The 26,944-nt window shown below is 43.4% G+C and overlaps 1 protein-coding gene across 1 annotated transcript in view; it reads left to right on the top strand.

The window, feature by feature from the left end:
- Positions 1-26,944, top strand: part of ARHGAP20 (Rho GTPase activating protein 20) — a 61,220-nt gene that overhangs the window by 18,662 nt on the left and 15,614 nt on the right. The window contains exons 4-9 of the mRNA XM_035542775.1: positions 9,023-9,193; positions 14,756-14,905; positions 16,739-16,780; positions 18,239-18,323; positions 21,065-21,142; positions 25,274-25,340. Coding sequence (XP_035398668.1) covers positions 9,023-9,193; positions 14,756-14,905; positions 16,739-16,780; positions 18,239-18,323; positions 21,065-21,142; positions 25,274-25,340 — 593 coding nt within the window. The remainder of the gene's footprint in view (positions 1-9,022; positions 9,194-14,755; positions 14,906-16,738; positions 16,781-18,238; positions 18,324-21,064; positions 21,143-25,273; positions 25,341-26,944) is intronic.

Raw genomic sequence — 26,944 nt, forward strand, 5'->3', positions numbered from 1 at the left:
GGTTGTCCCTCTTAGGGAATCGGTCCCAAAAAGCTTGTGCCAAGACAGGGGCTGGGCAGATCCTCGCTTCAGGTCTTTGCTGGAGTCCTGTGGAGCTCACCCCACGGCTGTGGGGACAGAGGCAAGGCCGGGTGGCAGCGGGTCCAAAGAGTGCTGCAGCTTGCGGGAGGATAAAGTGTGGTGCCGGGGCTTATCTTTTAAAGGCGGCACTTGCAGCTATTTATAGGTTGCTTTGGATGTGATTACTTTGTTTAGAATCAGCAGGTTTTCCCCTGAAAAAGGGCAGCCGGGGAACAGCCGCTGGCGGATTCTACCTTTGCTTTACCTGGCCGCATTTTTTGAAGTCTTGTAATGTTTTGAACGCATTTGCTTTTCCTCAAACTCGTTGCCGCCCAACTGCAGACTACCCATGTGGCAGAAGCCGAGGAGAAGAGCCTAGGTAAACCAATTCTTGAAGAATGGGAAAATCAGAGACTAAAGGGGAATGAGCGCTGAGCCCCAGGACTTTGAAAAACCCTGAGCAGACGCCCTGGTATTACCTGGTAATTGCATGAGGTGACTGGAAGGCAATAAACCTTTGAGCAGTCACCTAGAAACTGCTGTGCTTCCCTGTTAAAAGGACACAGTCCCACAAGTGCCTTATTCTGGCTCATTTACAGCCTGTGTACCAGGTAGCTGCTGACAGTGGGGTGTGCAGATGCTTACAGGCTCACTGACAGCCATAAATGATGGGCCAGAAGGGATTCCTAGAGATGCTCACACCAGGCTTTTCACACGTGCACCTTAGCTTGACAAGACCTGTTTCTGCTGAGCTCTGCAGCATGCCCTGGCTATTCCTGGTAGCCCAGAGTGCCTGGCTATTGCATGACCTGCACTGAACTCTTGTGATATATTTTGCAAGAAGACACTTGAAACTCCCACTTGGAGGAAGGGTTAATTTCATCCCTGAGGTAACTCACAAACAGCTGAGTTGAGCTACGCCTTCAAATGTCCCTGTCGTGATTAAGTGGGATTTAAATGTCCCAATTATGATTGCTGCTTCACAAAAAAATGTTAAGGTAGGACAGAAACCATATCCCTTCAGGCTACTAAAATAATACTGGACCCTTCTAGGGGGACACAGATGAAGCTGGCATCCCGGAGCACTCCCCTGTATCCCACCTTGGAAGGGGTAGGATGGAGCCAGGCTGGAAGAGGCAAAGGCGGCCTGTGCTTCCTGGCCTCTTGTAGGCCACGAGAAGCTCCAAATTAAATGGGAACTGCACTGAGGAACAGAGGATGCATTCTTCCCGAGGACAAAACAGGTTTTATTGACTTCTGCAGGGGAATATATCCTCCCCTCAACTTCTCCCCCTGCCAGGGAGAGTCAGACCAAAATCCCTTGGACTTGGTGGTCACCAGTTGAGCTGTATGGCAGGACTGGAGGACTCCCACACCATACGAGCTTTTCAATAGGGCTTAAATAACTTGCACTAAATTCTTTTCTGGTGGAAACAGGCAAAATATGACCGAAACGTGCGGTGCTAATTTATACTGATAGAGAATCAGATACTAAATTTTCAGTGTAAACACCTTGCAGCTGTTTGTTAAAATAAAATATATATATTAAAAAAAGCTTGGAAGTAAACCAAACCACAAGCATGTTTCCTGTCTCCAGCCACCACGCTGTAGTACATATTTGCTCTGCAGAAAATATTGTCCTTTTGGCTATGTAAAAATTACTTAAGTGCAGTTTGTTTGCTGTTAAGCTGCCAAGCTTCCATTCTGAAATATGTGAGGATTTTTCTTAAAGATACTTTTTACCCTAAAGCTATATGTTGTTTTACTGCAGTCTTAATCATTTTTAATCATTTACTCATTTGTGGAAGACTGCAGAAAAAAATACACACTTTGGCACCTTGAACGTATAGTGTAAACCATGTTCATTCACTGTAATCATTTTTTTTTTCATTTTTAACAAGATTTTGACATCATGAGAGTATGATTTCAAATGCAAAACAACTTTCATAATTCTAAAATAATATAATTTGGAATAATTTCTCAATGTGTTTTGAATTAAAATGTATACGCAGAGTTTTAGAAGCAGTACCTGATGACCTAAATGGAAGTGGTAGCCTTGATTTCAGCCCTAAAACGTAAAATTATCTATTTATCTGGGCAAAACTTGCTCCCAAGCTCTATTAATATTAATCTTTCATTAGGTTCTTGCCCTGCCTGTGCTGGAGGTGGGGTTGAAGGCTCTGTGATCCCGTTGGGGCTCCCTGCTTTATCTGGGGTGCAGCATTTGCTGCTGCGGCTGGCTTGGGGCCCGGGCTGGGATAGGTAGAGTGAGGACAGGCCTGTGCCAGGGGCTGCCAGCTGGGGCCCATCTTTCGGTGAGATTCACAGACATAGCCCCTAAAGGAGAACACGGCAGTGCGAGGAGTGCCTCTGGTTTGTTCAAATTTGATATTTGTAAAAAAAAAAGAAAGACATTGCAGCCACTAAGGCACCCTTACTCAAGTAAGAGTGTATATTTTAGTACTTAGAAAATAAATAATGCTGTTTAAAAAACTGAGCAGATCTCATGTGTTTCGTTTCACAAAAGCTACTGTACATGATAGTGATGGCCTAGGAGACTTGAACAGAGTGCTGCAGAAAATAGACTTGCTATTTCTGGAATGCTGTGCTGTTTTCACAGAGTGCTGCTTTAACTGTGTAAGATTTACCATAGATAACAAAAAGCAAACGTGCCCAGCATCCTCAGAAAGAAGCTCCCTTAGCAGAACAGGAATCAAGTTGACAGCAGATTTTCAGAAACAGGTTGGTAGTCCATGTGATTAAGAGTTTTATGCTTGTCTATCCAAGTCCCTTCTATAAATAGTCAGTTTGAGATTACAACAGCATACCAACTTTCTGTCAGCTCATACCTTACCTACCACCTTCCTGGAAAGCACTCCTACCCTCCAGGCTGATCCTTTTTGTGCTTACTTTCACCCTCCAGGTATAATTATTATTTATTATAATAAAGTGCTGCATAAGCTTAGATGAAATGCATATTCCAAATCATGAGAAGCTGAAGTGGGAGGACACATGAAAGATCCTGAGCACGTGGGTGGCTTCCCAGTGCATCAGTCGTGGCTGCAAGGCAGTGGCAGTAGCGAGTGGTTAGCACCTTTGCAAATGCAAAGGATTATTATTACTTTTATTTATTTACTTATTTTAAATCTGCCTGTCTAAATAGGTCTCTGAACCTGCAGATCGCTCTGTGTGGGTGAGCCGTGTCTGCGTGGAGCCTCTTTCATGGCAAGAGGAGCTGCGAGTTGCTCAGCCCTGAAGCCAGCAGGTCTTGGCATGGCTGTGCCAAAGAGCTGGTGGGGACAAGGCAGGCAGGCAGAGCTGTGGGCATCCTCATCATCAACATCTTACTCCATCCATAAAATGGTTTGTGAGTTTGTGCCAAGCCAGAAGCTGTGTTGCAAGGACATCTCCAGCTAGCTAGTGTTAACACACAGCCATTTGCCAGTTTCTGACTTTTTCCATCTATAGCTGGATTTGAGCATATGAAAAAAAAAAAAAAAAACCTACGTAGGACTTTGATTGTCCCACAACTGTTCTTCAAAGACAAAGTCCCTTGCTGATGAATTTCAGAAGACCTGCTGTGTGTAAAGTGGTTGCAACCCCTTTTTCCTCCCCCAGCCTTTCTAGTATGGGCAGGGATTCTTTTCAAGCCATGCACCTTAATGAGCTACCAGTATGACAGAGGCTAAATTCATCAAGAGCATATGCAGGACCATTTCTGTTGCCTTGCCTTCAGTCCCAAGCATAGCCCTTTGGTTTCAGTGTACTAGAGAAGCTCTTCTTTCACTGTGTTTTTTTTTGCTTTTTTCTTTTCACACACAGAACGTGATGATCCGTTATCATGATGCTGCCAGGTTGGCCAGGATGTGGTATGAGACACATCCAAAACATCATTTATGGTGAAATTAGATAGGTGTTGAAGTCCTGAAATGTTAGCGCTGCACTTGAGTGCACTCTGAGCAGCCCTGGGATGCGGATCAGTGCTCACTGCTGTGTAACAGGTTTGGTTTTTCTTCTGCCTTATCTCAGGGGAGACAGGGTGGCACACTACATCGGAGCTGTTTTCTTTTGGTTGCTTAAAGAACAGTTCTCAGTACCTTAATGAGTTAGTTATCTCGGATGCAAAATACTGTCTAACCACACAATGGGGGTAATATGCCTTACGTGTTAAATGATTTCCAACAGCAAACAACCTTGGCTTCAGAGCTCCGGCTAAGAAAGCCTGCCTCATCAGCAAAAATATGAAGCGAGCATCTACCAAGCTGACATTGAAGTTTCTTCTGACAGGAAGTTTTAGGAGCCTAAGTGCCTGAGAAGGAGACACAGAAAGAAAGCGCAAACGTTGTTACCTGATTTCCAGTATAAGCTCTTTTAGGAAAATGACAGGAATTTGACAGAACTCCTTTTGGGAATATCTCTGCTAGTCCCAAATCACATGTCATCCCTGACTGATCTATCCATTTTGGCAAAAGTCCGTAATGTGGGCTGGACTGCAGACGTTTCTTACTGTGCAGATAGCTGCTGTTTTCACTAGCCTCCAGCGGGTGTGAATAGCTCCTGCTTCTCTCAGTGGGTTGCTCTAGCCCAATGCTGTGACTCAGTGATGAGAAAGTAAAGGCAGAAGTTGAAAATTCCTGCGCTGTATTTTTCCTAAAGATAAATTGTGGGTTCTTTAGGTGCATCCAGAACTGGATTTTGAGGTATACAGAATAATCCTGTGGTCTCCGAGCACCACGAGGAGGTTTGGCATGAGGTTAACTTCAGAGGTTAAAGAGCAGAGTGTTGTTTTATTTCTATAGGTATCAGCCATGGAGAGAGCATCAGGGCTGTATTCTTAGCTGCAGAAGTTATCATCACAGGACGGAAGTTCTGGCATAGGACAGTAGCCAAAACAACGGAGTGAGACTGAGGATGGAGCATGAGCAGTGTGCAAGAGGGATGTCATACAGCTGAGATACCTGCAATAGCTCATTCCAGCTTAAGTACCTTGGAGAACAGATTGTTCCCGTGAGGCATTTTACAGCTTAATCTAAATCATAGATAGAGTGAGGTCATCATCCACTGAAATCAAGGGGGGAAGCTTCCCGTTGGCATAAATGACATTTGGATCGTGGATTTCATAACAGCTTAACATAGGCTGTTAAACTCTCCTTGGAAAAATGTAACTTCTTCCGTTGTTTTCACTACAAATAGATGGTAAAGCTGACATCTCCATTGCACTAAGAATTAAAATAAATACCTTGGGGATCATACTGTTCAGATATGTTTTACTGAGGAAACCCCAAGGAAGCTCCATAGGGGGAAGAACAAGTATTCCTTGTGCTTTTGTGGCTTCTGGTAAATACAGCATTGGTGAAGTGAGCACTGTATGTGTTTGCTTTCATGCTGAATGCCGTGGGGATGTATTTTCAGTGTTTGGCTGACTACTGATAGCTTTCGGCTTCATACGTTACACCCACAAAATTGAAGTGTTCTTTTAAATCGCTGCGTATTTTAAAAAGGCACAAAATGCCTATTTTGGTTAATATGAAAAATAATAGGTGTAAAATCTAGGCCCTGGAAATGCCAGGAGAAAAGTCTTCAATTATCTTTCCACTAATTTCAGGCAGTACAACGATTTTAATCTATTCCTGAATAACACTGTAGATATCCTCAAATTCTTGGTTAAACCCATGCATGGAAATCTCAGACCCCAAAATAGTATGTTTATGCAGAAATACCCACTTGAGACTAGACAAATACAATGGCAATGCCATCTAAATTTCAGTATTGGCCTGGCTCCTACACAAAGTGGAACGTGACTGATTGCTGACTTTGCAGGATAACCCCATCTTTCAGAAATTAGTTCACAGCTCATTCTTAACAAATTCAGAATTCAGAAAAGGCCCCACATCACTGACTTTTACTTTATTAATGACATCAGAAGTCACATTGGCTTAAGGACTGATTTTTGCATAATTGTGTTAGAAGGAATTTTCAAGAGTGCTTAGCACTTTTTAAAAATTAGATTGATTTAATGGCCTGAAAAATCAGCGAGCTATTACAAACTGAACTCCAAAATCACTTCTCTTATATAAATCCCCACGCCTGAGGGTATAGCTGATCTGCATTTTCCTCATTGTAACAAAACTTGTGTTTCGTCCATGACATGTAACAAAGGAACATCAATTGAGAGGATCAAAAGCATGCTTTCTGAAATCCATTTTTGTCACTGCTGGTGAATTTCCCCCCGTGTTCCTTAGTCAATGGGCTTTAGAAGGCCTGGTTGAATTAATAATGGCTTTGATTTTTTTCCACTTTGTTTCAAAGAAAAAAATATTTTCACTTTTTTGTTAAAAGGCTTGTCGGGTAAACTCTATTAAACTCTTATTAGAGTTCACATGCAAGAGATATATGGAATGAATTGGGTCCAAAAGCCAGATTTCACTAAGATGACCGATTTATGACATTGCATTTCCCTTTTACAAAAACTGAGTTCAATTTGCTCGACCCCTGGTGGCATCAGTAAACCCACTGCACGTTCCTTTGCTCATCTGCATGACAGATATTTTGCTTAGTTTAACGTGGGAAGTTCCTGGGATTACAAATCAGGATGATGAAAATAGGCAAAGAGGAACGATCAAATTCAGTAGTCTGTATGAAGATGTATGAGAGTGAGCCTATGGGAGCGTTGGGAGGGGCAGGCACTTCAGCATGATTTTATGAACGTTTCTGCTGATTTGGTTACAGCAGTGAAACATGAAAGGTTTTGTTCTGACTATTGTTGTTACTGGATTGAAATATAAGTGAGTATTTTGCTGCTTAACCTTTGAGGTAAAGGCCACGCATGGCGTTTACACAGGTGGGCTGGTCATCGTTCCTGATTTCTGCCGGAGTTTCTGGGCCAGGTGCTGCTAGGAAGTTTATGAAAGTGAGTCCCAGTAACCAGTCATGGATGAACTGGTGAATTGGTGAAATCCCGGTCACACAAAAGTGGCCGGGTAGGAAAGGTGCTTGCTGTTCCTCCCGCTCATGTCGCTGGCCACACATACCAATAAACACCCAACGTGTCCGACCAAAGCTCCTCTCTCTGCCTTAATCTCCACACTCCTGAACATCCCTTCTGTGTAGGAACAATCAAATAACTTTAAGTTTGCATTATTCATTCTGCAAGCTATTCCCCTCCTTTCTTTTTTTTCCCCTGAAGGAGTAGGTAATTAAAGACAAGAGAAAAACTGTCAATTAAGTTGAGGAATTCTTTCAAAAAAAAATCAGGCTCCCAACCAGAAGGTGGAAACCAAGGAAACCAAGATCCTCACCAGCTCCTTACAGATCAGTGAAAGCATGTCCTTCTAATGTAGGCCAATCTCAGAGCTTATCCTTTCTCTCCCTGCTGTCAGGATTTCCTAAATAATTTCCTGAGTAATCCAGCCACAGGCATCAAGGAGAGAAGGGTGGGAAATCAGCCAGGCTCTAAGAGAGGTGCTAGGAGGTTTGTAATCTTCAAAGAAGATTACAGTTTTCTCTGCTCACTCTTGTTTTCTTTCATATCCCTCCCATGTGTTTTGAGACTTTCACTTTGTAATGTCCATTTCTTATAAAGCCCCAGCAAAATCAGTAAGTGTTTGTCTTTCTTTCCAGTGGGGACAGGAATAAGCTGTAGTCTCAAAGCTGCTCACTTCAGCCTTTCCTTGCCAAGATGATCCAACCACGTTTTAGCTTATTTTTTCTTTCTTTTATTTTCTTTCTAACAAGAAAAAATAAGTAAATACATTTGAAAAAAACCAGAACTGTTGCATTCAACCAAAAGGAAGTGTTTCATTTGGAGGCACCTCTAGGGAAATCAAATGATTGAAAAGGTGCATTTACAAAATCTGGGGAAAAGATGCCGATGGGTCCTGATTTTAAGCTGGAGGTTCCTTTGGCAAGGCACAGGTACAGAAGACCCAGGTTCAGTTCTCTCATCTGCCTGGGAGAACTGGGAGCCACATCACTGGCTTTCCAGGGCAGAGCCTGAGCTGCAATCAGATCCTGAAGAGCCCTAGAGGAGGAGAGTGTTCCCCTCAGCCCCTCACATTGATGCAGTTCAGCTTTGAATAAACAGACATCTGCTAGAGCAAGGTTCAAAAAGTAAGGATATGCTGTCTGGGTGAGTGAGCTGACCGTCATGATAGAGAAACTGCTATTTCTGCTTCAATAACTAATGAGCTACTTTATATCAGGCTGAACAGTTAGATCAGGACCGAGGGAACCCTGTCACTACTATCAGTGAAGTCTGACTGCAACCTACTCGATACCTCCTTGGAAAAGATCAGCATCTTCCACCAGGGAGCCTGAACGGTACCACTGCCTCCCCTAGACCCGGGTTTGGGTTATCCAGCACAGCGCAGCCACCGACCAGCACAGCCCTGCTCCAGGCACACAACCAAACCCTGCAACAGGAGCTTGCTTCAGTGCCTGTGGGTCGTGTGCTGAGGGAGGGAGGCTGAGCAGCCCCTTCTCGTGTTGCGTCTAGCAGGTGGCCCATCTCCAGCAAGGTTCAGTTGCACCTCATGTTTGCCCTCGGTTCTGAATAATTTCTATAAATTGCTCTTAAACCTGAATACGGGTCCCCTTCTGACTAAGGAGGGGTTGAGGATATCCCTTCATCATGCTAATGCCTCCTCTCTCTTTGGGGAGCCTGCAGAAGCTGCAGTATTTCCTCTAAGGATGCAAACAAAGGGAGACAAATAGAAATAGGCAAAATGGAGAAGGCTGCATTTTAATTATTGTCATTGCTACCCATGTGCTTGTGCTGTAAGAGATTCACTAAGGACACTTCCTAGCATGTTTTGCATAAGAATCAGATGGATGAGGTGTCATTAGTGTCTTTCTAACCCTTCACTGAAATGTGCTCAAATAAATTGCCTTTTGGCGGCAGGTGTAGGATGTCACTGCCTGGTCCTCACTCGTGTTCCTTTATCCTCTCTGCTTCCTTTCTCAGGGAAGGCTGCTTCTCCCCCATCAGCCCCGAGGCATGTCCCCTTGTGCAGTCGTTCATGTGCCACAACAGGACGTTCCTCCTCGACGGCCACGTGCAGCTGAAGACGGGCCTGCAGACCCAGGAGCGACACCTTTTCCTCTTCACAGACCTTCTGGTTGTTGCCAAGTCCAAGTGAGTATGGCACTTCGGGCAGTGCCCCTACAGAGCAGCCCTTTTTTCTCAGCAAAGCATAACATGGATTTCCTTAATGCTTTTTTTTTTGGTAGTAAATCTTCCCTAAATCATACAGCAGCTTTTTATTTGGTCAGTAGGAGTTAGGTGTCTGACCTCTCTAGGCCCTTCTGAAAACCCCATAACCCAGAGAGGAAGTCCAGGCCACAGCATTTTAGAGGAGTAGCAGATGTCTGAATACACTGCTTGTGTTGTATGATGTTCCCTGCTTTGGGGACACAGTGCGACAGAAAAGTCTCACCAGAGCTCAGCTGTGTCCATGGGGCTGCCTTGAACTGACAGCTGTGCTTTAGACAGGCCATCTTCAGCCCTGTGGGGAGGCTGTGTCACAGAGAGGTTACAGGCCTTAACACTTAACCAGGGAGCTGCTCCGACACACTCCAGTGATGGGCAGCTGTATAAAACCAGGGACTGCAGGCGGTACCGCAGTGTTGGTCTTGTGCTGTGCCAGGAGGAGCATGGGGACAGGGAACAGGACGGGAAGCAGTGCAGAGCAGTCTGGGTTGTGTGCATGTGCAGTCAGGCTTGCTGCTGAGCTCTGATTATTCACTCTACCATTCACAATTAAATCGGATTTACAAGCTGCATCTAGCATGCCAGCTTCATGCAGCATTTGTGGTTTAAGGCAATTTTAGAGGGTGCTTTCACTTGTTGTTACGGGGAAAGAACCATAAAGGATTCTGATGCAGCTTCGTTCTCTGTTAGGCACTGTTTGTGGTTTCACAGGGTGGGTAATCTGGATGTGAATCCTCGGCTTTTGCAATCTGTCTTGACGCTTAAGCAGTTGTTTCAGTGACTGCTGGGAAAAGCCAGAATAAATCTGCATTTGCTGTAGAAATCTGAACTGTGTCAATTTGAATCACATGTAGTAAACGTAACCCCCCTCGCTGAACTCCTTAACCTTATGTGGTGTGACAACATGGAGAATATAGTACCCAAAACATGCTTTGCAATGGGTGAGTGGTGAATGTAAAGATATTTATGGGAAATCTTGCTATTCTACCAGCAGTAGCAGTAATATTGTTACTGCATTTATTTGTGTTTGTGTCGTGTTTAGGATGGGGTTCACCCCACCTAATTTAGGCTTTCAAATGTTACGAACTTGTAACTCACTTAGGCTTCTAGGCTCCTTTTGTGTCACGGGGAGAAAACCAGCACCTCCCTGTGGCAAACTCACACTTTTAGGAAAGTGTTGACGGTGTTGAAGGCAGTCACACTGCTGGGGGGCTCTCCCTGGCTGTTCAGTGGGCATAGTCCCACTTCCTGAGGTGTAAGCTCCTAAACTGCAGAGGACTGAAGCCAGGTGAGATGAATCCCTCCCAGCCTGGTCAACGTGCTGAGCAGAAGTGATGTTACAGCCCCAGGCTGGGCTGTGCAGCACTGCGGGTTTGACTGGGTCCCAGTGGGACTGTTTGCATAGGAAAGCCCTACTCCGTGTAACCACTCTGAAATACGGCTCCTGGGGAGTAATAATGGCTCTTACAGTACTTGATTTGATGTGGTGAGGAGTCTGCAATATTTGAAGAAGGTGAAAGAGAACAAATTGTGCTTTTGTGTGTGAAAAAATGGGGAGAAAAAAAAAAGCACGTCTTTGCTAGAAATGGTAAAAATAGTATTCTGAGTGATATTACTTCATGTATTTTAAAGAACTCATCGGGATGTTCTCTCTGTGGCTGCCCTGTCAGCAATTAAAGCATCAGAGCTGTCACTAATGAATACTGTTTTAAAAACAGCATTTTTAAAGATACAGCATACTAAAATACCATTACTGATAGAAGGAAAACTTGGCTGGTATGTATGGCTATGCAGCCGTAGCAATGATTGCTAATGACTTTACTAGGGGATGCAAAGTCAGGACACCATGTCACCAGGATAATATCTAGACAGAGTTAATGACACAGTTGAATATGATTTAATTTCAGAATTATTCCATGTGCAGGTGCTAAGGATTTGTAATATTCTTTTGTGTTGGGTAGTTTTTCAGCTTGGGGCATATACACACCTAAGAGAGAGCCTAGGTACGGCTCAGTGCTCTAGCAGTGTTGTCTCAGCTGGAGGCAGCCACTCACTGCACAAAGGGAGCTCACGTGTAATGAGACTTTGTGATTTGCTGTATGATCAGCAAATGTGTACAAGAATTTTTCTGAAGAGAGCACCAAGTATCTTGTGGCTCATGAGCTGGCTGAGTAAACTCCTGTACAGCACTGAGCTCCTGCTTAAAGGCAAGGAATCGGCATTGCTCCCATGGAAATTTGTGGAGGGTGAGCCCTCTCCACAGCTGGTCTGCATGTGACTTTGGACAAGGTGCCTGTAGGTTTGTTTTCTGATACTTTCTAATCATTTTTGAAATGTAGAAATCTTTTCAGTTCATCCATTAACTAGCTTATGAACAATTAAGACTAATACTTGCTCTGTGCTTGTCTCTCTGCTGCCCCTTCCTTTACTTAACTTCATGTGAAGGCTGTCATAAATTATTTGAGTGAAAGAGTTTTTCTCACTAAACCAATATTAGGAATGTAAAATTTTATACTGTTCTCTATTTACTGATTAAATTTCTTGCAGAGAGTATGTGTTTTAATTTGGCAGAGTAGGTATTTCAAGGGCCTTTCAGTTCATTGATCAAGGTTCTCATGTAAGGTTTTGTATGGGAAGCACAGAGAAAGGGTTTCCTCTTTCTCCTTCATAACACATGCATGTATATATACTCATACATTTTAATGTTATTTTCTCAGCGTGGCTGGATATACACATTAGTGGTTGAGTAAATACATGGAATTATGGTAACAATCTCCCAGTAGCTCCATTAATGCTTTTGTCAGATGATTCTATGAAGGAGATTAGCAAATCTAGTGAGAAGTTAATCTTCCATCTGTTAACAGCCGCAAGGTATCCAGTTGCCACTTAGAGAAAGCAAAAGGAACTGAATTTGCTCTGTGGAGGTAAAACAACTTGGGGTGTATCGATACCTACACCACCGATGTTCATGAATTTTCTCTTGATTTCACTGCGGTCTGGATCTATCTGATATTTACAGGACTTTCTTAAAAAATCCTCTTAGGTAAAAATTGTCTTTAAAAAATAGATTGTTATTCTTTCAGTTTTTCAAATGTTCAGTCGTGCTGCTGCCTTAGTCAGTGAAGATTTATTCATTTCTAGAGGTAATGCTTTGGCACTTAAATGGAAGGCCCGCATTTCCCAAATGCTGAGAACCCATGGACTGCATAAAGGACGTGGCAGATAGAGATAAAATTATACTTCAGGCTCTTTAGATGTTAATGGAGGCTACTGTTTCAGCGCCTCTGGAAACCAGGCCACTTGAATACTGATAATAGCTGAGAGCTGTGACTAGGCATGGCAAATAGGGTAAGAATATACATCAGGCGTGATTGGGAGACCATCTTTGTGCTTCTGCCAACACCCTGCCAACACCCGCTACTGGCACTATAGGGGTCTGGCTTTATGAACTGTAAATGCTGAAAAAGTGAAACAGCATGTAGAGAGCTCACTGTACTGGGTATTTGAAAAAAGAAATTGGGGGGAAAGGGAAGCTCAACAAAGTGATTCCCGGTGTAACACAGTCTTGTTGGTAGAGTTGGACCAGGCATCCATATATTAACGTTTGTGTCAGAATTCATGTCTGTATTCTTTTGTAAATATACATTTTTACAGTTCATTCTGTGGTCAGTCTGTTACAGCCATTTCTATATTCATCTTACCTGTTAGATCACAAATTGATTTGCTGGTGTGCGTATTGAAATATTCCCCTATATTTTAAGCTTCTTTTGAGTGGGGTAACAAAGTGTAATAGATTAAAGAGAAGTGAAATGTACAGCTGACAGGAAACACAAGTGTAGTTTAAAAAATACATGAACTTGGGATGGTGTTTTACAGTATTCTGTAGTGCACCTTTTTGCCAGTTGTGATATGCACTCATGGTCCTTTCTTACCGACCACTGTAAATGTTGCTGGGTTTTTGTCCATGCTCCCTCCAGAGACACCTGTTAGCACAACATCGCTGGAAACCTCAGACCAGTCAGGGTGGTGCAAGTTCATCTAAGCCACAAGCTTCAAGTACTTTCGTGTTGCAGACTGTATTAGTTCAGTCTGTCCTAAATCAAATACCTTGTAAATGAGACTAATCTCCGAGAAGGTAGTCCATGTGTACCAGAGCTGTAAGAAACTGCTTACCTGGCATATTTATTTATAGAGCACTAATCACCGTGGTGCCTGGCACCGTCCCCATCCACATTTGCAACACTGTGATGAGCTGACATGCTCTTGTTAGCGGTCCTTAAGTTAGAAGGGCAGAGCATTTTCAGGGAAGGGCCATTTTCTCTCCAGCTTTTCCCTGCTGGCCCAGCAGGCTCATAGCTTTACTGTACTTGAACGTTCAGTAGGATAAAATACAAGGAAGGACAAATTTAAAAAGTTTGGGGAAATCATGTAAAGTATCTTTTTTTTTTTTGCAAATGAGTAGATACTTTGAGAACACACGAAGCGTTCTCACAGGAGCACAGCTTTGCAGAAAAGGACGAGGAGGTCCTGGGAGTCAACAAGTTTAACAAGAGCCAGCAATGTGCCCTTGCCACAAAGAAGGCGAGCGGTATTCCTGGCTGCATTACGCAGAGTATTGCCAGCAGGTCAAGGGAGGTGATCCTTCCCCTCTACTCAGCACTGGTGAGGCCACACGTGGAGTGCTGGGTCCAGTTCTGGGCTCCTCAGTATCAGAAAGACCTGCACATACTGGAGAGAGTCAATGTAGGGCAACCAAAATGGCGCAGGCTGCCCAGAGAGGCTGTGGGGTCTCCTCCTTGGGGATCTCCAAAAGCCGCCTGGACGTGGTCCTGGGCAGCCTGCTCTGGGTGTCCCTGCTTGAGCAGGGGTGGCACCAGATCACTTCCAGAGGTCTCTTCCAACCTCAACAGTTCTGTGATTCAGAGAAGTCCTGGCTCATTCTCTGAGTGATGTAGGCCAAAAGCTACCATGCAGCTAGTTCATGGAGGCCAGACGTGACCTGTGCTGCGGTGAGCACAAGTGGCAGTTTTGTGTTTGTTCTTCAGGACTGCTACATTCAGTCTGGCCTTGTTGTTGCTACTCAAAGTCTCCATAGTTGTTGACCTCGGAGCTAAGCAATCATACTATACTATAAACACCTCAATGACATTGAAGTCACTTAAAGATGAGTCCGTTGCAAGTGGAGATGATTTGGAGGGGAGCTCCAGTCATGGGCAGAAGTTTCCCCACAGGAAAGGATATGTCTAGGGATGGCACAAGTAACCCGTTTATTCCCCATATAAAATATCTGTTGATCCCATTTAGATCAGAAATTGCTATATTTTTACACGCAACCCAAATAAGACATTGTTTTCATTGACTAAAGCCAAAGTGCTTCTTCCATCAACTCCTTTCAGATGTTCCCAAAGGAAAAAGAACAACTGGGTTGTTTAACCTGTCTTGCTGTGTTTTCATGTGTGTGACATACCTGTGAATTTCTGCCGGCAGGTCACACTCTCATTTCAAACTAAAGTGCCAAGCACGTCTCTGTGAGATGTGGACAGCATTTTGTACAGAAGAAGTCTGCGAAGGCAGCACAGACCCAGAAAGGTCCTTTGTTTTGGGCTGGCCCACCACTAACTGTGTGGCAAATTTCAGGTAAGAAATATGTTTTATTTACCAAGTTACTGAAACATTTTTAGGCTGACAGGTAGAGACTCTCACAGATTCATTTCAGCACCATTGAATAGGAAACAAGAATGTATTGATTCCTAAACTAGTTCCTTCTACTGCTTGAGCAAGTCACCCTTTATGTCTCATTTTCTTTCTCTCTCTGCAAATGTGGCAGTGTTACTCCCTTATCACTTAAACATTTGTGAGAAATATGATTTGGCAGAGCATACTCTGTGCTGCAAGCTTGCTCAGTTGGAATTTTCTTTTTTTGGATATAATTTGACAAACGCTTTGGTTAATTAATAAAATGAACAAGCTGTAGTAAACAGTCAGGCTAATGAAAGGATCAAAGAGACCCTCACATGACAATTTTAAGCAGAAAAGCTTGTATTGGAAGTAGCAGGAAACATAGAGTGAAATACTGACCTTGTCCTATTTCTCTTTTTAATTAAATTGTGCCGGAGAAAATGTCAAAATTCCTCCTAAAGCAGAATATCAAAGATTTTTGGTCCATCTTTGCAGCATTGGCTGTAGGACACATAAAGACTATAGAGGTAATTTCAATGATTAGGCTAATTTTACTCTCAGCAGGAGGGCTCTGTCGTCACTGTGGGTAAGGGAGGGCACCGTCCCACTTAAATCCCAGCTGGTTAGCCAAAGTGATTTGGCTGGGTCTTGGAAAATGCATTTTCCTCTTTACCAACAGAGAGCAAAAGCTGACGCATGCAGCTTAATTTGTATGTCACATTGTCCATATCCAAAGAAAATGCTGTGCGCAAACTGCTCATTGTTAAGCTGTCTGTGCTATTTATGATTTTTTTCGCTTAATAATCCTGAAACAAAGCTGAAATTTCCTATTGATTTTCAGTTGAACTCCTGCCAATAAACACGAGCTTTGATCTAGAGACAGTACGTGATCCTTTATAGCTATTAGAAAGTAGGTGAGTATGAAAGCAATAGCGTCAATCAGAACAGAGTCAGAGATTTTATAGAAGTGAAATTATTGTATGTCTGGAAGTACACAGAAAGTCTGAAACACCGTGCATGAGTATGTAGGTAGCATATCCTGCAGAACTGAAGCATCCAAAGTATCACAGTTTTAGTGTTTATGAAGTGCACGCCCCTGAAGCAGCATCATTCAGTAGGTTTGTAGTTCCCTAAATTCTTGCTCTGAAAATGTGAAGAACTTGATTTGCATAAGCAGCAGTGGGAATAGCAATTACTCCATCTGGGGCAGGATTTAGATCAAGAAAGTTGACACAAAATTAGGTTAAATTCCTTGCACTGTCCTATTATTAGCTACATTTCACTGGATAGGTTTGTATCCTTGAAAGTGTGTAAATGAGATAAGCCTTAAAAAGTCCGAAGTTAAACATTTCTAAGTAAAATGGGACCTTTTTATTGTGGTTTATATGTACTTTTTAATGTGGTGGTAAACCAAGTATTAAATAAGAAGAGAAATAAAATAGTGGAAGAAGTCTATACACCTGAGGAAATACCTCTAAACTTTTGAATTAAGCTTTTATTTTAAAGTGGTCTGCTTCTCTATTTGCACATCAGTTTCTTACTGAATTTACTGGTAAAGCTTTGATTTTTGTGATAAAGATGATATCTGGGGCTTTTGATCTCCATGGGAGGCTTCTCGGTTCATTTTGCAGGGAAACAGTTTTTTCATTCAAATCTTCCCCCAGAATTATTCTTTGTATGTATTTATGGAAATTGCAACCAAGAAGCAGTCCTTTTCACTGTGGGCTGTACAAGGGCTGTTTTGGTATTGGAATGACGTCTGATTTGTCCCTTTTTCTGTAACTCTTGCAGGTCGGCAGAACAAAAGGAAACATGGCTCTCTTTTTTGCAAAGGTACTCTATTATTGAGTCTTTGAAGACATTGCAAAGAGTCCCAGTCATCTAGACCAGTGATCCCCGAGCTGTCATACTATGCCATACTGATAGATAAAAGCTCTTTCAAAGAGATGTTGAGAAAAAAGTCATCCCACACCTTCTCTCTGGAGAAGACTGTATGCACCCTTCATGCAACGATCACTGCCCGAGGAGGAGAACTTTTCCCCATGACTGAAAGTGGCTCAACACAAAACCAGAGGAATTAGTGATGTATTTTCTGCCCTACACTTTTGTAGGAGGCACTGCCACCATCGCTCTATTTGAGCCTGGGGCTTTTTCAACACTGATGGCGTCTAATCAAGCTGAGCTCAGGAACCTCTGCTCTAAGCTATCTGCTGCTCATGACTGGCTGTATCCTATCTGAATGGAGAGCAGTGGGGCTAACTTTGGTCTTATAAAACGTACGCCAAGCTAGAGGGTATTACAAGAGTTTTTGATTAAATAGGACTGTCTCAGACAGCATTTTGGACAGAATATTACTATAGGTGGTTTTGTTTTCTCTACACCTAGATCTTCTGGTTGAGATTTGTATCTTTATCTGCTTCTTTACAGTTCACAGGGTTGTTTAAATCATTTTTACTGGGGATGATTTCTAATTCACTGTTCTCCTGTTCAGTCATTTTCTATGTTCTGGACAATGGGCTGTAACTGATTTCAGTAGAAGCTGATAGTGCAGCCTAAGGCATCACAGTGATCAGTAGGTTTTGATCTTTTTTGGGGGGTTAAAAGTGTCCTGTTTCTGCTGCAGCCCATTCTTCATAGTTAGGCCTTGTTGTAGAGTCCCTCCTGTGCAACTCCTCTCCTCTGGATTTTACGTCCTTCATAAGTAATTGTCATGGTCTCAAATAGTCACTGAATTACCCGATAATTACGGTATAAATCCAAATCTAGGATGTGGATTGTCTGTTTTGGTGAGTCTTCTCAGGGCTGGTGTAAAAGTGAAGCATAAGATTCCTGGGCACAACTTTGGCTCATAAGCTCTCAGGTCTTCAGAGAGCACCCAGTATGATCTGAGCTGTGAGAACCAGGGCAGCAGGAGCCAGGCTTGTGTGGGCTTCCCAGGACACAGATTCTAGGGAACAAGTCCTCTTATTAAAGGAGAGTGATGCCGTGTTGATGGACTCTTTAAAATTAAAATTGCAGGGAAGTCCACATGTAGATTTTAAGATTGGTTTCTTTGCAGCTTACTCTGATTCCTGTAATGTATCAATTTTGATACAACAGGGTGTTAGTGGGGGGCATGGTCATCATCCCTTCCAGATAATGCTGGAGGCTCTCCTTTCGTCAGAGATCTTTCTACTGTACTACATCTGGAAATGATTTGCTTCTTGTCCAGTTACTGCTTGATCACTCTTAAAATCTCAGTCTGATGTTTTCAGTATTAACAAATTACTTTTTTTGTACTTGTTTTTTCAGTCGAATAAGAGAAGAGAAGGAAAAAGACTATCCTAAAAGCATTCCTCTGAAGATAATTGCAAAGGACGTTGGAACCTGTGCATATGTAAGTGCTCTCGAGCTAATCTGGGGATCTAAATTCACATCACCTATGAATGCTATTCATCTGTAAATCCTATGGATATTGGGATGAGGGGTGGACACCTTCTTTTGGGTTGCTATCTCTTTTGAGAATCTAGCCCCCTCTAGAAGACTCAGCATATGCAGCCCTGAAATGTGTTTCCTGTCTCTAATATATGAGTTCCTTTTTAAAGACAGCATTCCTGGTGAGAAATACTGGATCCAGCACACAAGCCAGACTGCATGAATTAAAGCCCCAAGAAACACATCTAGAGGAACTTATGCACAAGCATTTTAAGAAATACCAGTACAATGTTCCTTTTTTTTTTTCCTTTTAAAACTGATTTAAACCCACAGCTGCCTTCATTCAATTCTGCAAAGTTGCAATGTGTTGTTTTATTGTTTAGAATGATTGTAAATCAGTAAAGCTATGTATGTGAGCACTCTGAAATTGCCTTAAACGTGGTTTTCATCAGCTCAGTGGTGTTGGTACGTTGTAGGCGCAAAGTAAATTGGTAAAGAAAGATTGTCCACAGGGTGATTTGCACGTTTTTTACTAAGCCATTTTTGACCAATTTAAAGGAAATTCTTGAAGGTAGGCAGTTCCCTAGGGATACCCTAACATTTAGTGATAATCCATCCATTCTTCTCTGCTTCTTAGACATTTGTCCTTTCTTTCAAACTGAGTTTTTAAGATCTACATTTCATGTTCAGAAGCCTAAAGAGCATTTGCAAGAACATGAGAAGTTTTCACAGAAGTTAGACTTTGTTGGAGATCTTTGTCCAACAGTGAATCTCTGCTTAGAATCCTGTACTTGCACAGAAAGAAGCGTAAAAAAAGCTGCCTTTTTTCAGAAAAGCATTATTAAGGTGAATTATAATAGAATTGCTGGGTTGCTAAGAGAAATGTTAATGAGCAATAATAATCGTTGTGATAGTTCAAAGGAAGGACTGTAGATCAAGGTGTGCATGTACTCAAAGTTCATGTTGAACTTTCTTGTTTTTTGTGTGATTTTTTTTTTGTAGGCCTTTTCTCCTTAGCTATAATTAGCTTATGTGCCAAATATGTTTTTTTCTGATCCTGATAGTCCTAGAAACGACATGCTGTAGTCTAGCTATTATCGGTAATAAAGCAGTGGAGGAGCAGATGGAAACTTTGTAATGCAAATAGTTCTTATGGCGCTGTGTTCCCTGTGCTACAGCAGCTGGAGATGCCCAAGAATTATTTCAGTTTTGGAGGACAGGGAATGGTGAATGCAAGGCACAAACCATTTTATCATATTCTAGCCCAGAGCAAAACTTATGCAAATATGCTGACCTACTCCTGAGAGCCAGATGTCATTGCTTTGGGCAAATGTTAAATTTTTTATGGTATGAGCGTTCAGATATGTCCTCAAGCAAGATATACAGTACTCTCACTACTTTCCTTTGATTGCCATGGCAGCTTGCTACCATCAGGGACTTACACACAAGTACAGCTCAGATTTTTCTTAAACGCAGAATGTCAGGGGGTCGATTCACCTGAACATCCTGTGGCCAGTATAAAACTGATACAAATACGCAGAGCAGCAGGGTATAGCAAACCGTCCTGGGACTGGCAATGAATATTTACATCCTGGCTCTACCACCCTCCTTCCTTTAGGCCGTTTAGGTGGCTTATTGCAAGCGGGCACGCATTTGTTCTGCCAGGGCTTTACGCTGGCCACGACCCAGCTCCCATCCAGCAGCTGTGTAGTCTCGTTAGCAGAGCCAAACTTGCCTGTGTATCAGGAGGGCTTCGTAACTTATGCCTGAGGCCAGGGTAGCTGTGATGATGCCAGCAGAAGGCACGCCGAACGTGCCCTCCCCGCTTACTTTTGCCTCTGCAAGGTGATGGCGGGTGGTACTGCCACATCCTGGCGGGGCTGGGGATGGAGGCATTAATCCTGGTGTGCTTGAGATGCCCAGCCCTGCGGAGGAGCACGACGCAGCGTGAAGGTAGGGAGCGGTGTCCCGCTGCACGGGAATAAGCCTGGTGCCAGGCAGCAGGTGCTGCAGTCTCACTCTGGGAAAGCTGCCTTGCAGAAAGCCCTGCTTCCTCCAACACAAAGCCCAGCCCTTCGTGCTGGGCGCCGTAGCTGCTTAGAAAGAGGGGCTTTATGCCGACCCATGCTTTTCTGATCTGCCGGTCAGCAGAGTCAGGAGGATGCTAGTGAGGCAGTGTTTTTAACAGGAGGACAGATTACCAAGAGGAAGTGTTCCTGGTATTAAGCCAAAATCTAGCTTTGAGAATTCTATATAGAAAGTGGCAAAGGATATAGAGATGAACAGCCTATGTACAGTGTTTTCTTACCAGGGAGATCTTCAATAGAAAAGGAAGGAAGTGATTAACATTTGATATGAGAACCTCTTTTTTCACTAAAAAAAAATCACTGAAATGTTTCTTTTTTTTTTTTTTTTTCCAAAGGCAACTTGCATACATCTTGTCCCGACTAATCATGGCACTCTGCCTGTTTGATGGAGCTCTTGGGGAAGCAGGGAGCAAATACAGAAAGTGTACGATGAGGCAGAGGAATCAAAGCTCTGTCTCAGGCAGCTGGGTCTTTCTCTGTGGTGTAACTTACTTATGAAGCAAAATTTTAACTCTCTGTTTTTTTTCAGCAATGAATTATGCAGAGTTATTGGACTTCAGATATTCTTTGCAAATCCAAATCTTTAATACCACTTTCTCCTTTTTTCTGTTCACAGTCAAAAACCCTAACTGTAACCAATGTTGATACAGCAAATGATGTAATTCTCATGGCCCTGCAGCAGCTGGGAATTTCTGTAAGTACTTGCACCGGTTTTAATGAGTCTTTTTGTAGTCACTTTTAATAATCAAATCTCCTCTTGCACCTTTTCCAAGTTTTAGGATATTAATATTATTTAAAACCTTTATCATAGCAATTCAGTGTTGTTGAAATGAAGCAAAAGGGCCTTGTTAATATATAGACCTCCAGAGATAATCAAATGCCTTAAAAGTGTTGAATAAGACTCCCATCCCTGTATGGAATCAGTCATACTTGAAGTTGCTTTTAAATCTATTTTGCTGATGCATGAGAGGAGGTATTGAGACACAAAAACTGAGAATGTGATGCAGCTCCTTTTGCATACTTCAGTGTGAACAGAAAAGCTACTGACCTGCTTGTTTGTTAGTTTCCAAATACGCAAACACGCGTGGTCAGCTGTGTCCTCAGATTACAAATACAAGCGCTGCTCTCAAGTGTCCAGATCAGACACTGTAAATATCCGTGGATCTTCAGTGTCATGTGAGATACGAATGTAACCGAGTGATCGCACAGAATCTGAATGCACCCAATTTAAGCAATGGCCTGAAACTATGTGGAAAGAGGTCTTCCCAGGATACCTAAGATACCTCAGAATAGTGCTCTGAGTAGATGCAGCTATTCCCAGTAGATCCAGTAGTGTCTAAACTAGCTCCCTTTTCTCTAAACCAGAAAAGGAAGTGCCTCAGGTGTTAGCAGGAATCAGTGCCAGAGACAAGAACTCTGACTCCCTTAGTCCTTTTCTCCCATCGTTTCACAATGTGACTCTAACCAATGCTGATGGACATAGAAGCTCCTGGATGACAGGTTTTTAACTGGCCTGTCAGTCTGCTCTTTGGGTAACAAGGTATTTTTAAATGTGTCAGTCTGGATGCATATGTTCATCTAGATACAAGGATTCTGACAAGTCTGACCCAGTGCCACACTTGTGCTTCCCTGAGGCTTCCAAGGACCCCTAGCCAAAGTTAGAGTAGTCTCAGAATTTACCTTCCCTAGCATTCATTATCCCTAATTTATACAGGTTTTAGTGCATCCAGGGGCTTATTGTTCTAGCTTGGTGTTTCCTGGGCACAGCAATTTCTATCCCATCTTTTTATGGCTCCAACATCCGATTTACACTAGGGCTGTGGCCCCAGCTCAAGATCCTGTAGTCTGTCTGGTTAAGGTAGCTCTGGAGGTGATAGAGGCGAAGAGAACATGATGTGAGTTAAAATCAAGCCCATTGTCTCCCCCAGTGTGCAACCAAAATCAAGAGACTGTGCTATGTTAAAACTGCAAGTCTTTATTAGGATGTTTCATTTTTACCTGTTTTACAGGTATCGTTTGCACTTCCTCATTTCATGTCCAGAAAAATCAGGAAAATGGTAATATCAAAAAGGAATATTTTGTTTGAGGTGAGCTGGAGGAGGAGCTGGTTCGGTTTCAGCTTTGTGTTCTCTTGTATGCAGCACAGTCAAGCCTTTCCTCCTTTTTACATTTTTTATTTAGAGCAGGAAAAAAATGAAAGCCATCTGAAAGATGTAAAATCTTGCCCACTGAATTATGTGCCCAAGTAACATACTACATTTTTTCACTGCATCTTCACAGCATAAAGCCTTTTTCATTAGAGACAGATCACAAGATTAGCAGTAGAGTCAGACAAGCTAAATAAATTAAGCTGTAGCCTGTATATCAATCAAACACCCAGCCCCCTCCAAGGATTGCTTTAACTGTGAGGGAGCTTTTCCTTAGGCACCGTCTCAAGGGTTTTTTTTATGTCCAGAGAGAACCACTTGAAAGGAGCTCTATGACTCTTCGATGGCAATTATAAAAACTACATTTCACATGTTGGGTGATTAATGGGGCTGTTACTTTTGCTGAGTTCACTCTGTTTTAATGCGTCAGGGTTTTTCCCTCTGTGGTTTCTCTGGTAAAATGACAACTAGTTCTTGCAAAATGGCATGGAGCCTCTCTTCCAAATGATCAAGAGGAGCAGAAAGAAGGGCCTTCGGTTTCCCAGCTCCGTACTTGCATATTCTCCATACAATCCACTTGCTGATTTTTCTGGGACCGCCACGTTTATACTGACAATTGGCCTCACAAAGCCCATAAAGGACAACATTTGCAGCTGGGAGTTGAGCAGTCTGCCTCCTGAAACTGCACTGCCTAGCTCTTCACCTTCCCCTGCCTCCCCTTCACAGCCACTAACCCTTCCATATATACATTTAAAGGGAAAAGTAAATACCTTTTCTTGTGCTCCTCAGCTGTATTTATTTGCTCCTGGCGGCTTGCCCTGAGGCTCCAGAGATGTCTCTAAAGCCTATTTATTTTCCTTTTGCCTCCTGCCAGCTAACTTAACAGCAGTGCTAATATGGCCCAGAAAGCTCTGTCAGTCAGTGAGCGAACTGCAAAGGCTTTATTTTAGAGGGCGTATCGGCATTACACCAGGTGCGTGCACCAAGCAGAGCCTCAAGAGCTTTGGGGACACTGGGTAAAGGGCCAGACAATGCAAGATCGTAGGCAAATCTGTTTAAAAGGAGGTAGGGTTTAATTTTAGAGCTAAATAAATGCCAGCGCTAGGTATTTATCACCTTTTGTAGCCAGAAAAATTTAGACTTTAATTACCCTGATTTAGCAGTGTTACTGAAAAGGGATTTAAGGTGTAAGAGATCACTTTTCATGTGTGTATTTATCCACATGCTGTTACTCTTTGTCCTGAGAGGGGTTTATATTAAATGTCATTCTTTCTAGCTCTGTTGCCTCATTGTCATATCTGAAATAATGCGCCATTCTCCTCCTTCAGTTAAACTGTAACATTGTCTTGTCTGTTTGTGCTAAAGGCAGTATTTAGAATTTGCTTTCAAATCAGCAGTTTTTCAGGGCTTTTCCCAAAGTTGTTCACATTCTCCGATCCTCTGGAAATTGTCTCCTTTGATGTAGGATTGATTTATCCTCTCCACAGTGAATTTTAAAAGAGGGTTCAGCAGCCTTAAAGCACCACCCAACACTCTCAAGTCCTTGAACACAAAACATATGCATCAAAGGGCCAGCAAGGCTGTTTTGGGACAGCGTTGAGTTACAGGAATCCCTTGGATGCCATCCTTGCCTTGGCCCCTGTGGTAGGTGCTTGATTGCAGGTGAAAGGGCTCCTGCCCTGTCCCATTCTCCCACGTGCAGCATGGGATGCTCTTCACTGGTGAGGCTGAACTTGTCCTGCTTGCAGGGGACGTAGAGAAGCTGGGACAGTGGTGGAGCTGAGGTCTCAGGTGAGAGGCTGGTGGCACCTGTGTGCCAGGACACATCCCAAAGGATGTGATTGCCCTGATCCGTAGGATAGAGGTGAAGGGTCATCTTAGCTCACACGAGTGGCCCACTGTACTCCACACAGAATCACAGAATCATTAAGGCTGGAAAAGCCCTCCAAGATCACCTGGTCCAACCGTCCCCCTACCACCAATGTCACCCACTAAACCATGTCCCTAAGCACCACGTCCAACCTCTCCTTGAACACCCCCAGGGACGGTGACTCCACCACCTCCGTGGGCAACCCGTCCCAATGCCTGACTGCTCTTTCTGAGAAGAAAAGTCTCCTCATTTCCAACCTAAATGCTGTGCTCTGCAACAGGCCTCCGCCTTGTCCTGCTTATCCGTAACCCCGTGGGGCCGTCAGAGCTGTCTCTCCTCCGGGATGGAGGTTGCCTCATCTCCAGCCTCCTGGGAGCAGGGAGGCACGTGGGACAGGGACTGACTCACCAACAGCATGGCTTACACCTTGGTGAGACCTCAAAAGCAATCCTGAGTCCTGGCAGGCTGCGACCTCAACCCCTCTGCATCCAGGAGCAGTGCCAAGAACTGGGGCAGATCACCCCCTTTTCCTACCAAGAGATAACCCCCTTAGAAAGCTGCGCAGTGTTTACAGAAAGGATGGGTTCTGGCCACTCTCACAGCTCAGAGATGGACCAGGGCTGCTCAAACTGCATTGCAAGTGACAGAATTCAGAAACTTGGATGGTGGCAAATTTGGGCACCGTGAAAGTAAGCAGGGCTCTGTTGATGCCAGTGGCAGGGTGCAGGGTAGGTGTTGTGTTGTGAGAAACCTCACACAAAGCTATTCGTAATGGCTGAGAAACTTATTCTTAATTTTGGTTTCATAGGGCTCTGAAAAAGACTACAAGCTGTGGGTGATTTCAGGAAGAGAAGATGCTCCATACCCTCTCATTGGTAAGCTGTTGGCATGATTTTATTTTTCAGCATTCACCCATTAGGTTTTAGTGCTGAAGGAAGCAAGAAACGCAGAGAATACTGACGTGAAGCTTCCTCTATTTATTTCCCCCGTTTTTCCTCTTACTTCCCCATCATGCAAGTTTGCCTGTTTGGGGAGCTAGTCAGATGCTGATCTTTTGTTTTGAAGAGCGATTGTGTCTGGTTGTGTCATATCCACTGGAAAAAGTTCATTTATTCCTGCACCGTTTTTGCTGTTTTCAGCTGCGTGAGCCTCAGTCTTTGTACAGATCCAGCCTCTCCGCTCCCCCTCCTCCTTCCTTGGAGCTGGTCCAGCTCTACCGTATTTCTTCCTCCATTTCCATAGCATTGTTTACTCTGCCCCCCTCCTCAGCACAACTCGGCAGAGTTTTGAGAAACATTCCCTACTTCCACAACTCAAGAAGCACTTTCCAGTCCTGTATTTCTCTTCCTGGCTGACAGCTCCCCTCTGACTAGGAGCAAACTGTTGCTTGTTCGCTTTCTCAAATGCTTTTGAAAACATTCCCTCGCCAGGAATCAACTCAAAGCTGAGAAGTGGTGGGATGGGGTGATTTAATTTTGGCCCGTGGTTCACCGAGAATAAATCCCTTCCCATTATTAAGAACCCTTCCCCATAGAAGCCCGCATTACTTGTGCTATGTAAGAGTTCACAGACGATTAGAATGAGAAAAATATGTGGATTTTCTGTTTTCCTCCTGCAAATCTAACTCTGGTAAATCTTAGCATTCCTTCTCAAAGCAGCCTCAACTACAAATGCTTTGCTGGAGTCGGACAACATTAATATTTATAAAATGTCTAACCTGTGTACCTTATAGACACTGCAGGCTGTTTTGTCTTTGAAACGTACCAGGTTTTGACTTTTAGACCGTTATGTGTAGCTTAGTCAGATAAAATCACAGCTGTGATTATAAATGTAGAACCAGAGGTCAGAGATGGGGAAGACCTTTTTAACTGACTGACCCTCTTTCCCTGCAAATTCAATGTACAGTCTGTGGAAAAGAAGAACCTGACAGTAAACTGATGCCGCTCGTGATATTTACACAAAGGTTTATCAAACGAGGCCGGCTTTTTTTCTGCACATCAGAAGCAGAATTCAACTGTGCTTCAGTTTCACTCCATCTGTAATGTCAAACATTGTTTCTTCTGCTAGCAGCATTCAAGTCCAAGTGCAAGCTAACAAAAACTTCCTAGCTTCAGATCTAATACATTTCAATTGCCACGTCTTTGGACAAGTCCAAAAAACTATCTTTCTGGTGGCATTTTTTGAAAGCTCCCCCCGAAATGAATCGCCTCTGTGTAGTCCCTGAAGATGCTGGGTAGTGCAGCCCGCGGCTCATCTGCATCAGCCCCGTAATTAACGCTTCCTTCCTGTCCCAGCCTCAGACAGGAACCGCGATTGTGTCTCTTTTGGCTGCGCCGAAGGTGGTTGCACTTACCACAGAGAGGCAGGGAGATCACTTTCACACTGGATTTCTTTGGTTTTGCGTGCTCAGCAAAAATCTGACAGGCGACTGCTCCCAAAATCGCATTTCTTGCCAGAAGCGTGTGAGAAGCGAGTACCT

Source organism: Cygnus atratus, chromosome 1, assembly GCF_013377495.2.
Source record: "Cygnus atratus isolate AKBS03 ecotype Queensland, Australia chromosome 1, CAtr_DNAZoo_HiC_assembly, whole genome shotgun sequence".
NCBI classification, from domain to species: domain Eukaryota; kingdom Metazoa; phylum Chordata; class Aves; order Anseriformes; family Anatidae; genus Cygnus; species Cygnus atratus.